General features: G+C 44.6%; 1 protein-coding gene across 1 annotated transcript in view; it reads right to left on the bottom strand.

Moving 5' to 3' along the window:
* Nucleotides 1–14,432, bottom strand: part of LOC126414355 (frequenin-1) — a 284,481-nt gene that overhangs the window by 14,614 nt on the left and 255,435 nt on the right. The window contains exons 3-4 of the mRNA XM_050083339.1: nt 13,233–13,281; nt 13,030–13,119 (exon numbers count right to left, since the gene is read on the bottom strand). Of these exons, the coding sequence (XP_049939296.1) occupies nt 13,030–13,119; nt 13,233–13,281 (139 nt within the window). The remainder of the gene's footprint in view (nt 1–13,029; nt 13,120–13,232; nt 13,282–14,432) is intronic.

Here is a 14,432-nt window from a genome sequence, read left to right as displayed (position 1 = left end):
TGGACCGGGCAGCCGGTTCCCCCTACTTACAGCCCATTGAGCAAGTGTGGGATGGGTATCGCAGCACGTGTACATGCACCAACGACCATCGAGCACTTGTCAACCGCAATGGTGCAGGAATGGAACGCTCTACCTCTAGAGCTCCTTACCAGTTGCGTCCAGTATGGGACCACGTTGCAGACAATGCGTTGACGTCCGTGAAAATCAAACAGCCTATTAAGAACCGTGTCTCGCAATTTGTAATGTATCAGCGAACGACAGTGTGTTTATTATCTCTGAATAAACATGTTAGTTCTGTTTGGCTAATTGCGCATTTCTTTTAGTTACTTTCTGTGCTATACTTCCACAGTTCCTCTATGCAAATTGGCAAATTGGCTATCTGAGCTAGGCTCGACTATAGACTAGTGAAGTGGAATCGAAGAGCACAGAAATTTATATTTAGGCAGCTATGGATTAGTAACATCGGCAGCTCGACCTGTTATGAAATCAATTTTTGGTAAAATAATGAATAGTGCAGGTACCACATTCTTCTTTGAGACGCAACGAAGTCTACTGCGTCCAACAGCGTAAACGTTTAACGATATTGCAGGGCCTGTGTTGTTAAGAAGAAAGATGGAATGTTCCTTCGGGTATATGAAAGTATAGGTCTAACCGTGAGTCGTGCATGGATAGCGGAAGTGGTTAAGCCGACTGCTCGAGTGAGGTGGGAAATCTGGGTTCGACAACGGTGCTGCACAAATTTACATTGCCACCATTCCCTTATATAGCTGATGATTGTTCGTATTCGCAACTGCGAATACATGTTACGTAAAAGTTTTGACTGAAAATCACAGGATGACAACTTGGAACTGGGAAGATATATGTGAAAATAGAGGACCTGGTAAGCTGTGTTAAAGGCGATTGGAACGCTATAGCAACATCGAATATCTTTCCTATTATCCTGTCCCTATTTCATGTTAGTGTTTCTCATATATTCCTTGCTTCGCCGATTCTGCGAGGAATCTCTTCATTCCTAATCTTATCAGATCAATTATCAACATCTTTCTGCAGCAACAATGTTCTAATAATCTTCTTTTTAAGCTGTGCCCGCATTGCCACCGATATATTTCCTTGTGGACGTATTTGTGTTTCGTTACCTAGCTACGGTTTCCCTGATATCTTGGTAGGCGGTGCCCTTGCGGCGCTTCCAGCAGGATTTAAGAGCAGACGCTGCTCACACTTGACATCTGCGTGCTGCGGGTTGACTGTTTTGGAGGAGTCCCTCTGGTCGCGGTCTAGGCTTGCAAGCCGTGGAAGTCCACTATCCCCATTTGGATGGTGGATGTTTACTTTGAGGACCAGCCCGCTCCTACTGGAGAATTGCCGCATCTGTCGGCTTGTGCGGTAGCAGGCCACAGGCTGCAGTTAACTAGGCAGAGGTGGCCACGTACTCTGTCCTTAATTCTCCTAACCTGGACGCAAGAATAACGGTGAGTGCCATTTCTTGTGAACGGTAAACTGGTCGCTGTAGTTCGTGAAAATCCTTGTGATTTTACTATTGAATTTTGTATGATTTTTTTGCTGGCCGCTGTTTTGCCCGAACCCTTAACTTAGATTAGCATCATAGTAGTAGGGGAGTGCCAGAGTTAAATATTTATTTGATGGTAAGAGGGCTTCTGTTTTACCTTTTTCTCTTTGTGAGAACCTGGCATAGAAAGATTTGCTTTTACTAGCACTAGTAATGGGTGAGGTCTCTTGTTCTACTAACTTTCAAGTAATATGGAAATGGAAATGAAGTCCCATGCTTCTTGACGGAACGTAGGGGAACGATGCGGCAGACCCGCACCGTCGTACTAGGCAAGGTCCTAATGGCGATGGTTTACCGTTACTTTCCCCCGACCGTAATGGGGATGAATGATGATGACGAAGACTACACAACAACACCCAGTCATCTCGGGGCAGATGAAAATCCCTGATGCCGCCGGGAATCGATCCAGGGACCCCGTGCTCTAGAAGCGCGAACGCTACCGCGAGACCACGACCTGCGGACCTTAAGTAATATAGAAACTCTAATTTAAATTTGTTTATTTGGAGAGTTACCGTTAGCTTAATAGTTCGTAATTTTTTATGATAAACTTGACCTCTTTGGCGAATAAATATTGCTCATTTTTTATGTTAAATTTATGCGTCTCTGGTAAATAAATACCTTAAAAGAATTATGCTGAACACCTTACCACTCCCAGATCTTGGCTCCATACCGTCTAGTGAGACGGTTTTTCCACAGTCCATGATACATTATCGTCCAAAAGGGAGGAAAATTAGAGTTTAAAGTCCCATCGACAACGTGGTCATTAAGGACGGGACACAAGTTCGGCTTCCTCAAGGAGGGCGAACGAAATTGGCTGTGCCTTTTCCAAAGGAACCACTCTGCAATTTGCATGGGGCGATACGGGGAAAACATAGAAAAACCAAATCAAGACGGCCGGGTTTGATCCGTCGTCGTCTCGAAAGCGTGTCCACTGTACTGGCCGCTTCCCTTGGTACTAGCATACTATGCTGACTCCAAACGTACATTCTCAGAAACTTCATCAAATTAAGGCACATTTTTTATGCAATACACCTTTTCTCTAGGAAAAGCCTCTTTTTCATGTAGTAGCATTCTTCTTATGTCCTACTTGCTTCGTTCGTACTGTGTTATTTTGCTATCACGCTAGCAGAATACCTTAATTAAAACATGTCGCTTATCTCATTTGTACTATTCCTCATTACTTTCGTCTTTCTCCAATATACTCTCAGTCATTATACTGCACTCAACAAATTGTTGACTCCGTTAACACGTTCAGTAGTTACTTTTCATTTTCAGTGACTGTAGCAATATCATCATTCTTGTCATTGACACCCTTCCACCCTGAATTCTGGTCCCGCTCCTGAAGCTTTCCTTTGTTTCCATCATTACTTCTTCGATATATAGCCGTAGATCCATTCAACAGATTTGAACTTCCTTCCTCTAGAATTTATAACTACTTAAACCTAGCTAACCTAAGGACATCACACACATCCATGCCCGAGGCAGGATTCGAACCTGCGACCGTAGCGGTCGCGCGGTTCCAGACTGAAGCGCCTAGCACCGCTCGGCCACACCAACTGGCCATAAAGGACATCAGCGAATCTTTATCACTGATACCCTTTCACTCAGACATTTAAACCCCCACTTGAAGACTTTGGTTCCTTCATTGCTTCTTTGATTTATTGGTTGAACAGTTGGTGCGAAAACTGCATCCGTGTCTTACATCCTTTTCCAATCCCAGCATTTCGCTCTTGGCCTTCCATTCTCGTTTTTCCTCTTGGTTTTTATAAGTATGTATATTACCCGTCATTCTCTATCGTTCACTCCCATTTTTCTCAGAATTTAGCTATCTTGCATAATTTTACAGTGTCGCATGTCTTTTCCAAGTCTACAAATGCTATTACCTTGTCTCAATTTTTCTTGAACTTTGCTTTCCTTGTCATGCTCAGCATCAGAACTGCCTGTCGGGTGCCTCGACGTCTCCGAAAGCCAGACTGAACGTCATGTAGCATCTCTCCCATTTTGTTTTTCCTTCTCCTGTAAATTATTGTTCACATCAAGTTGAATGTATGAGACGTTAAGCAGACTGTTCGATGTTCTCGCACGTCTGTACCCTTGCTGTGTTCGGGTTGTCCGGATGATATTATTAAGAAATTCTGACAATTTGTCTCTAATCTCATAGATTCTAATCGCCAACTTGAATGGCCGTTTGGTTGCCACTTCTCTCAATTATTTAAGAAATTCTGATGAAATGTTTTCTGTCCACTCTACATTATCTGATCGCAAGCCTTCCAAAACTCAGTAAACTGTAATATTACATATCCTATGTTTTCCGAGTCGACTCCCATTTCTTCTTCTATCATGCCATAACACATGTTCATCCTCCGAAGAGATATTCAATTTACTTTTTATACCCACTCATTCCTCTGTTTTTAACAGATGGATTCACATTGCGCTCTTAATGCTGAGCCTTTGCTTTTAATTTCACCTACTGCTACTGCCTTGCCGCAGTGGATACACCGGTTCTCGTGAGATCACCGAAGTTAAACACTGTCGGGCGTGACCGGCACTTGGATGGGTGACCACTCAGGCCGCCATGCGCTGTTGCCATTTTTCGGGTTGCACTAAGCCTCGTGATGTCAATTGAGGAGCTACTCGACCGAATAGTAGCGGCTCCAGTCTAAGAAAACCACCATAACGACAGGGAGAGTGGTATGGTGACTACACGCCCCTCCTAAACGCATTCCCAGCTGAGGATGACACGGCGGCCGAATGGTCCCGATGGGCCGCTTGTGGCCAGAAGATGAAGTGCTTTGCTTTTACTATTATTTTGACTTTTCTATACTCTGATAGAGTATTTCCGAATACCGCTTCCTTTTCTACTTTTCCGTATTTTTCTTGCAGGCATTTCCCCTTAGTTTCCCTATGCTACCAATTTATTTCATTCCTAAGTAGCTTATATTGCCGTATTCCTCCCTCGTCCTGAACATGTTTGTACTTCTTCCCTACGCCATTAATTGAAGAATCCAGTTATTCGAGCTTTCTTCGCTGTTCCTTCCTGGTGTGTACCGATACCAAATTGGCGTCCGTAACCTGCGACGAAGCGAGTAGAAGTCTGTGGCCATATTTCTGTTCCAGAAGTTTCAGCCTCGACACTAAACTGAGTTTGGTCGCCACAAGTCTAGCTCCGCTATCTACTGCAGGAGCTTGAACGCTGTCAATGCACCATAGCATGAGGGGCAGACCATCGCAGAGGGGACCTGAGTTACACAGTTCCTAGGCTTCGTGCTGCGCTGTTTCAGCAGTCTACGCGGACAAAAATGATGTCCTGTCATAACATGGCCAGATCGAGTGGCCATAAATACAATCGGATCCAGCAACGCGATATCTGTCATCATCTATAGCCAGCACACCCTCAACTACTACTACATGCTGGCACCGCTAGCCATCGGACTAGGGCTGTGCCTATTCCTGGGAGCTAAGCTGTTGCCTTACAGCTGAGGGCCAACTGCTCGTTGGCTTCACCGGGTCAGGATGCCAACTTGTGTCCTCCTGTCGCGTGTTGAGATGAGCAGCACCGCCGCTTAGGGCCGGTGCGGACCTGTGGCGTGCTGACTATAGTGAGACGACGCCTTCGATTGTTGTATGAATTCTGACAAATGGAGTTGTTGTTATTCTCATACTGCCTCTGACTCCCCGATCACCTCTACCCTGTCAACCATCCTGAAATATGATCATGACCTCCTTCGGGGTCAAGTCATCCTGAGCTCCCTTTCCTACATTTATCTGTCCAACTTCTGTTGTCGTCCTTTTAAAAAACGTCCATTACTCTTAATCTAAATCGTCTACTGAGGTATTGATTATCGCAACCTCTACAGCCATCTCTTCCTTCCTATGTACGACGGGCGTCCAATGGGTAATGCAGCTCATTATTTTTCAGAAAACAGGATGGTTTTATTCATGATTCAAGTACATCATGTGATTTCCCACTCTCTTGGCTATAAAACTCTGTTTTTCAACTTAATCTCCGTTGAATGCGACGGCCTTACGCCACCTTACTGAGAGGGTCTGTACGCCAGCATTGTAACACTCTAGTGGTCGACATCAGAGCCAACATCTCGCTGCATCAGTAACGTCCCCACCACCCACATACTGCTTCCCGCAGAGTGTTCCTTCATTGGGCTAAACAGATGGAAGTCGGAAGAAGCGAGATCAGAAATGTAGGGTGGTTAGAGTGAACAGTCCTATGCAGTTTTATGAGCCCCTTCGGGTTCGCAGAATTTTATAAGGCCTTGCGTTGTCCAGCCAGGTGTTTGATTTTGAAGTGTCGATCACCGCGAATGAGAGTACCCGTACGTTGCAACATTGCACGAGTGCGACATGCCGGCAAACTGGGAGATCGGCCAGGTTTGCTCGACCTCATTACGATGATGATAGACACATCGCCCAACGATTCACCCTGTTTTTTTGTTTACTGCGAGGTCTCCGTAGACATTCTGCAAGGGCCTATGAAAATCTGTGATGATCTGGTTTTCTACCAAAAGAAACTCCATGACAGCTCTCTGCTTGGGACGCATTTCCGTTACATACGCCATTTTGAAGGCTGCGTAAAGCTCCCTACCTATAAGAACTTCATTAAACTGTAGGGGCTGGTGCGGATTCTTCCAAAACCTCCCACAACTAATTCCTCAGTTTCTTCAACCAAAACTGGCAGAGAAATAAAATGTGGTTGCATTACTTATTGAACACCCCTCGTACTTCAGTATTCCACGTCTTTCCAGCTGGAATCATCTCGTGCCTCTGGACTACTTCCAAGTGTACTTCTTCCTCTTCCGATTTTTGAAGAATATGTTGCTTATCAAAAGCTGAAATTTATTACAGAACTCATTTAGTATTTCTCCTTTTCATTCCTGCTACTGAGTCCATGTCCCCCGCTAACTCTGATTATTACTCCTTCCACTACTACCGTGTTCAAGTCCCCTATGAAAGATTATCTTCTCCCTTTACACACCGACTTCAACGTTCACTGTTCGCATGTACTTTTTCTACGTCTCCATCTTCTGTATGTGACATCGTCATGTATACCTGAACTATTGTTGTTGGTGCTGGTTTGCTCTCTAGCTGATGATAACAGTCGTATCACTGAACAGTTCATAGTAACTCAACGTCTTATCTATTCATAATTTACATTCGTTACACGATTTTCTGCTGCTGTTAATATTATCCTGTATTCGTCTGACCAGAAATCCCTATCTCCTTTAAATTTTACTTCACTGCCTCCTACTATATCTACAGTCAGCCTTTGTATTTCAATTTTCAGACTTCTTGCTTTTTTTAATTCGTTCAGACTTCCTACGTTTCACACTCCGACTTGTGAAATGTTACCCATTTGTTGGTAATACACCTTCCCCTTGCAACTTCTCTCCCGGAATCTCCAGTAAGGAATTCGTCTCGAACATATTGCTCAACTGTACTACCTTCGGCGTCCTTATATTGTCGATCATTGCTGATTATGCACCCTTGTAGCGGCGGTGTTCCAGCAAAAGGGGAAAGCATTCGCCTGAATCTCTGTCCGCTCCTCCACCCTCTTTGACACGGCCGTTGGCAGAAAGAGGTGACTCTGAACATCAGAAGTACTCGACAGACATTTCTTATGACTTTTATTCAAAATTCAAGCATTGTCTTAAATCAAACCCAGGAGCTAGGACGCTTTGTTTACTACTCAAAGATGCTATCCCTAGACTTGGGTCTGAAGAAACCACACATTGAACCGCAAAAAATGTTTAGATACAGACGTAGATCAAAACTACTAGTGATCTACAGTGAGTTTAAATTCAAAAACATGAAGGAAATGGGCTATGGAATGGACTGTAGTAGTGGAAGTTGAAGTCAGAATGAGGCTGACTAGAGATTCATTCTAGCAGATATCAGTCCCAAAATGTGTCAGGTTTGGTGAAGCAGAAGAGTAACGGAATAAAACAGAGTAAGAATCAGCAATGGTAGTGCTGGTAATTCGAAAATTGGGACAAAACATACATGGCGGTTCTGGAGAAATGCCACATAATTTGTGAGGTGAGTTTACATGTGAAAATAAACAGAAAAAGCCTTGTGAACATGTGTCCGATTTTCGAATGCTGCGGAACTGGAGCGAGTTGAAGACTACACACATCAATGAATAATTATAAAGTAAGTGTGAACATTAGTTACCGAAATGGTATGCAGGCGCTGTGGTGGACAGAATAATGGTGTGACAGATGACTTGTCCACCCTAAAAGAGGTGATCAAAAAGTCCCCCAACCATCTCAATGCACTTGTCAGAGCGTTGGAAGGTGCGGTGTTTTGTACATCGAACGTCATCTTGGCTAGCTTTAATGTGTAAGTTCTTCACGCCTATCCGCCATCGTAGCGTGCACATCCCTCTTTAACCATCCCCATAAACACAAGTCTGCCGGCCGCTGTGGCCGAGCGGTTCTAGGCTCTTCAGTCCGGAACCGCACTGCTGCTACGGTCGCAGGTTCGAATCCTGCCTCGGGCATGGGTGTGTGTGGTGTCCTTAGGTTAGTTAGGTTTAAGTAGTTCTAAGTGTAGGGGACTGATGACGTGTTAAGTCCCATAGTGCTTAGAGCCAGTTTAAAAAAAAAAAAAAAAAAACACACACACACACACAGAAGTCTAAAGAGGTCAGGTTGAGTGATACGGCAGTCGGTTAATGTTTTCGCCTTGGTCAATCCACCGCTGAGGAAATGTGTTATTCGGATGCTGGGATGCCCGTCCGGTAAGGTGAACCGGTGATCCATCATGTTGCAGATACATTTTCTGTTGTTGCTGTAACGTCACGGCTTCCAAAAGCGCAGGTAGGTCTTCTTTCACAAAATGTACATATTCTGCAGCTGTCGGCACAGGCCCTATCACCAGATCATCACTCACGCCACACCAGAGGTTCACTGAGAACCTAACTTGGAACCTTGGCCGCGAGGGGTAGCCGCGCCGTCTGAGGCGCTTTGTCACGGCCCGCGAGGCTCCCCCCACCCCCCACCCCCCAGCCCCACAACAATCAGAGGCTCGAGTCCTCGGGCATGGGTGTGTGTGTTGTCCTTAGCGTCAGTTAGTTTAAGTTAGATTAAGTAATGCGTAAGCTTAGGGACCGATGACCACAGCAGTTTGGTCCCATAAGACCTTACCATAAATTTCCAAAATTTGGAATCTTGCTTCCCTGGTGTCATATAGGCTCACCATCACCCGTGTATGAGAATTGCTAGTGTTGATGATACCACAGCGTGTAAACGTAGCTTCATCTGTAAATAAAGTGTATTGCACGACGTTTCTGTGTACAGCCAACCATTCACAAAATGGTTGCCTGCTTACTGAGTCACCTCGATGTAGATGTTGCACGGGCTGCCCGTGGTACGGATGCAAGCCATCGGAATGTAACGTATGCCACACTCGCGTTTGTGGAACATCGAGCTGATAGCTAATCCGCCGTGTACTGGTGGTGTAACTCCGTTGTAACATTGCAATAATGTCGATCCTTCCTGAAACGACTGGATGGCCACACGCTTTGATGTTACGTGTAAGCTGGGTAGTGCTCCGGATGCACGTAATCTTTGAAAAGCCCTGGAAAATACCCTGGCACAGGGCAATCGTCGATCTGAGAAACGCCTGTGGTACTGTGTCATAGTCGCATGGGGGCTGCCATTACAGTACCCCTACACAAACAACGTGTTTGCATATTTTTCATGTCGGTATTCACAGTACAATGGACTTGCTCAATCAAACAACACACAAGCACAACACGCAAACGGCCGCTCACTGATCCTATCCACAATCGCACACTGGGTATAATTGCAGCTGTTGCCTCTGTGCGACGTCACAGTGCTGCCATTTGTTGCAGAAACCTCACAAGGCTTTTAGGGTCAACCATTCATCTCTCGCACCATTATTAAGTCCATCCAGTACAGTGTCTACACAACACTTCTATAAGTAATATTCGTACTTGTCTCCATAACCCTTCACAGATGGGTGTTGATTGAACCCGCTCCAGTTCCGTAAAGATCGAGTATGGGACACATGTTTAGAGGACTTTTCGGTTTATTTTAACTTGTAGAATCACCTCACAAATTATGTGATATCCCTCTTGAATCACACTGTACGTAGATAAGAATAAAATGCTCCAGAATTCGGCAACTGTATCCACCATCTTCATCAGGAGTAAAAAAGTACACCGACTGAAGCACGGTGTTCCTCTCGCACAGGCGCGACTGCAGCGTCTGGAAGCGTCCAGAGAGGACCGATTTGATGCATTTCACAGGAGGGCGAGTTATGCATTTCTTGGTAGCTTTGAGTAGCCGCGGGCTGAGTAACGTCAGGTGGCGCGAGGCCCTCGCGCCAGATTTGAAACTGACTCTTTCGCCTCCCTACGATCGTAAGTCAACCGTCTTTGCTACCACTCGCTTGTCTAAGGCCCACGTTCATATTACACTCATGTTCAGAAAAAACGAACACTTTGAAAGACTCGAGATAGGACAGTCGTATTCACAAGACATGTAAATTAGTATGTTCTGCAGAAATGATTACATTCCAATTATCTCGGCCCAGCATGTGTCCTGTTGCCTAGTACACACAGGGTCCACCGTGGGCCCTGATAACCTGACATGGGTGATGGCATCGACGCCTATAAAGAGTGAATGGCGTCCTGTGGTATAGCCATCCTTACCGCATTCACTAGGTTACAAAGTGGTCACCATTGGGCCACAGCACTGCAAACTTCGTTTCACCACATCCCACACATTTTCAATTGGCGACAAGTCTGAAGATCTGGCGGGACAGGGTAATAGGCTGACATCCTGTGACACCAAGAAGGCAAAATGTTCGTGCTGCCACATGTGGTTGTGCATTGGCTTGCTGAAAAATGGCGTCTAGGGTATTTTGCAGAAAGGGTATGGATACGGGTCGCAGAACGTCATTCACGTACGTCACACTGCTCACAATGCCCTGGATACGCAAAAAAATGTGATTTGTGGTTGTACCCAGTAGCACCCCACACCATAACGCCTCGAGTTGCCGCTGTGCGTCTTGCCTGAAAGTAGTCGCTGTGACGCCACTCACCCTGTCTGCAGCGAACCAAATGCGGTCATATTTTGAAAAAAAAAACAGAATCTGAATTCGTCCGAAAACACCATCTGATACTATTGCTGTTCACAGTCACATCGTTCCTGCACAGGTACACTTTTCCGCCTACAAAGGTAGGCGGTAAAGTGCAAGACGAGCACGTAACCCATGCAATAATAATCGGCGATAGACTGTCACCCCTGATACTGTATGATGTGTTACACTGTTCCACTGTTGCACCAGAGCCGAGGAGGACGCAGAATTGTCCGGCAATGCCATTCGGATGTGCCGATCTCCTCTGGGTTTGGTCTGGGCGGTGCAGACTTACCTATCCTGTCGTGTTCTACGGCCTTCCGTGAACCATTCCGCACACACTGGTTGCACTGCTGAAACACTTGGTCCTACACGAGCAGCAATTTCCCGGATGGATGTATCGCATTCTCTCGTGCCAATAATGCGTCCTCTCTCAAACTCCTGACGATACGGTTCGCGCATACGTCCCAGAGGCAACCTGCACGTCTGCTCAAGTCACAGTGATCCATTACCTTCGGTTCATAGCGACGAGAGCCGCAGTCACATTTTACTAGTGGGTGGTGTTTCACCGCGATACCGATGTTGACCTTGAACCCGCAGGCCGACATGGTTCAAATGCTAATTATTTCTGCAGAAAACATTAATTTGCATGTCCTTTGAATATGAATGTCCTATCTCTAGTCGTTCGAGGTGTTCCGTTATGAAATGAAATGATCGTATGGCATTGTTGGCCGGCAAGTGCCAGTCTTATTTCAGTCGGCACCACAGTGAGCAACTTGTGGCCGGTGATGAGGATGAAATGATGATGAGGACAACACATCACCCAGTCCACGAGCGGAGAAAATCTCCAACCCGGCCGCGAACAGAACCCGGGCTCTCTGCATGGGAGGCAAGGACGTTACCACCCGGCTAAACAGGCGGAATGTTCCGTTATTTTTAAACATGACTGTATAATGTGTACCCCTGCAGTTTGTTTTCATCTCTTGTAAATCTGAGCCCCAACAGTACACAGAGCGAACCAGCAACAGCAATAGAGCGGCAACGGCCATCTACAGGCTGAATTGCAGAATTTGATACTCGTATTCAGAGAACCTGGTTGGTGAAATCGCAAATGCTTTCAGGTTCCAGGTACGAATATCGCCTGCTGAATCGGCGAGAAGGCCCAGATCGGCTACATTCCTTCCATTCTAGTGCACTCCAGAGACACGGATTGAGACCAGTCAAGATACGAAATATGTTACGCCCTGTTAAAGACGACATAGGTGTTCAAGTTCCCGGAACACCTTGCTAGTCCCAGCAGTCAGTATTTTCTTCACTCTTGAAGGCGATGTCAGAGACAGCTATCGAAAGCTCGAATATTTTATTCGAAGTACCACGATTTTAAAAACCGAGAATACTTTATTTAGGAATGCGTCCACGAAAAGATTCCGAGAAAATGTATGTAGAATTTACGAGTCAATCGAGATTATGGGTGAAAAAAGGAATAATATAAATGATGTTCTCCCCTAAAGAGAATGCCAGAATAGACATGACTCATTTGCATCCTCAACCTGGTGCAGTTCGAAATAGAGCTCCACCATAAATGATCTTGTCGGTGGAGGGATGTCGCTCAAAAATCTTCATGCTACTCTGCTTATAAAATCTGTCAGGAAACTATAGAAGTAAATAGCAGGAAAGGGACAGCATGATTAAATTACAAAATGTACCACAGCAGCAGAGAAATAAAACTTATGTACCGAAATAACTGTACGTCTACCGAATGAGGTTTGAAAGCTATCGAAGGCATAAGAGCGCAGGCGACGTATAATAAGAGTATGTACTGATAAGAAAATGATATCGAATTCAAAGGTATCTTTCTGGAAGGCTCGCATGAATCAAGATACTTTGCATGTAACTGAAAAGGAAACGACGGAAGACTAGAGGAGGAAAATGAGGCACTGCGAATGTGGCTCTGTGGAAGATTGTAACTATTTGAGTACACAGGTAAAGCACAGTGTGAAGAGACTCTCAACAAATAATATGCACCAAGAATGGCACTACTTACAAAATGGGGGCCAGTTACCGGAACAAATACGATGTCATCCCAAAAGAGAGCACTGAAGGGTTCGCTTGCGAGTCAAAAACAACATTTTCAGGCAGAGACTGCAGTATTCCTATCAGACTATCGCTGACACTAAGTACAGCATAGTATGTACAGGTGGAAAGATCAAATCAAAACAAAAAGATATTTATTAAGGCATCATATCGGCAGAAGGACTCATTACTACAAAAACAAAATCTGTAAAGATGGAATTCTAATGATTTTAAGGATCATATTTTTCTGATCAGTGTGTTTAACTCACGTTGTTTTCGTCGAACACTCTGAAGACGAGGGACGCGAACTTGGACGGGTCGCCTTGTGGGAAAAATTGTTTGTAGATCTTGATGAAGCCCTGTGGAAAGAACGAAAATACATCATCGTTGTTAGCTGTTAATTGCAGATATTTTAACAGACTTATGAATATGAAAGTATTGGCTATGAATTGTTCATTAGCAAACTTCTCACCTGTTCCGTGAGCAGGCCATTGGGGCAATCTTTCAGGAATCCCTTGTGCCTGAAAAAGAAAAGAATTTTTTTTTAGTTTGAGAATACCATAAAGAAATAACAAAAAATTGTAGAAACTGAATCCCTGTTATCTGAGCAAGAATAGCTGACTTTGTCAGAACATTGACGCCAATGCAAAATACTTTTCAGCATAAATTAAGTCTGATCTTCCCGATGTATGGATATCAGTGAAAATAGTCATCTGAAAGTAAACGTATTCCTTTTGACCAGTATCTGATAGTTAGTCTGCAATATCTTATTGACTAGAATTAGAACTATTGCTGAAACGATGAAAGAAGTAAGAATTAGATTTAAAATTATTGATTATTTCCGGATATCCGGAATAGAAACCTCAGCTCATTTAATATTTTGCCCTTATGCAGTGTGTCCCATTCCCGTTAGGACTGTGGCTATGAAAAATAAGAGTGATGGATTGTGTTCACAAAATCACCGTCTTTATTCCAATTGTCTCCCCCTGAATCAAAACAAAGCAGAAATCGTTTTAAAAGTTTTTTGCAACAGTCATTGAAGGCCCTTTTGGAACTGTATTTAGTATTGCAGTACTGTTTTCATGGATGTCCTTAGTTGCTTAGTAACGGAGTCTTTTTATTGCCAGCTTCAGTTTGTGGAAACTCAAAGTTAGCTGCGGCTAAATCCGGTGAATTCAGTGGGCAGTTAAGGACTGTGGTCCTTTTGATGGCCAAAAACTCGCACATGACTTTCATTTTGTGGGCTGAGGCGCCCAGGAACCTATCTTTCTGTACTCGGGTCGAATTCGACGAATTCAGTGACTGATATGCCTAACGTAACACAAAACTTGATTGTAAGCGCGAGCTTCCACGGCCGTTGTCATGTTGTTGTTGTTGTGGTCTTCAGTCCTGAGACTGGTTTGATGCAGCTCTCCATGCTACTCTATCCTGTGCAAGCATTTTCATCTCCCAGTACCTACTGCAACCTACATCCTTCTGAATCTGCTTAGTGTATTCATCTCTTGGTCTCCCTCTACGATTTTTACCCTCCACGCTGCCCTCCAATACTAAATTGGTGATCCCTTGATGCCTCAGAACATGTCCTACCAACCGATCCCTTCTTCTGGTCAAGTTGTGCCACAAACTTCTCTTCTCCCCAATCCTATTCAATACTTCCTCATTAGTTATGTGA

This window comes from Schistocerca serialis, chromosome 1 (assembly GCF_023864345.2).
Source record: "Schistocerca serialis cubense isolate TAMUIC-IGC-003099 chromosome 1, iqSchSeri2.2, whole genome shotgun sequence".
NCBI classification, from domain to species: Eukaryota; Metazoa; Arthropoda; class Insecta; order Orthoptera; family Acrididae; genus Schistocerca; species Schistocerca serialis.
Note: the sequence above shows the minus strand (reverse complement) of the source record. Positions and strands in the feature narration are given on the sequence as shown.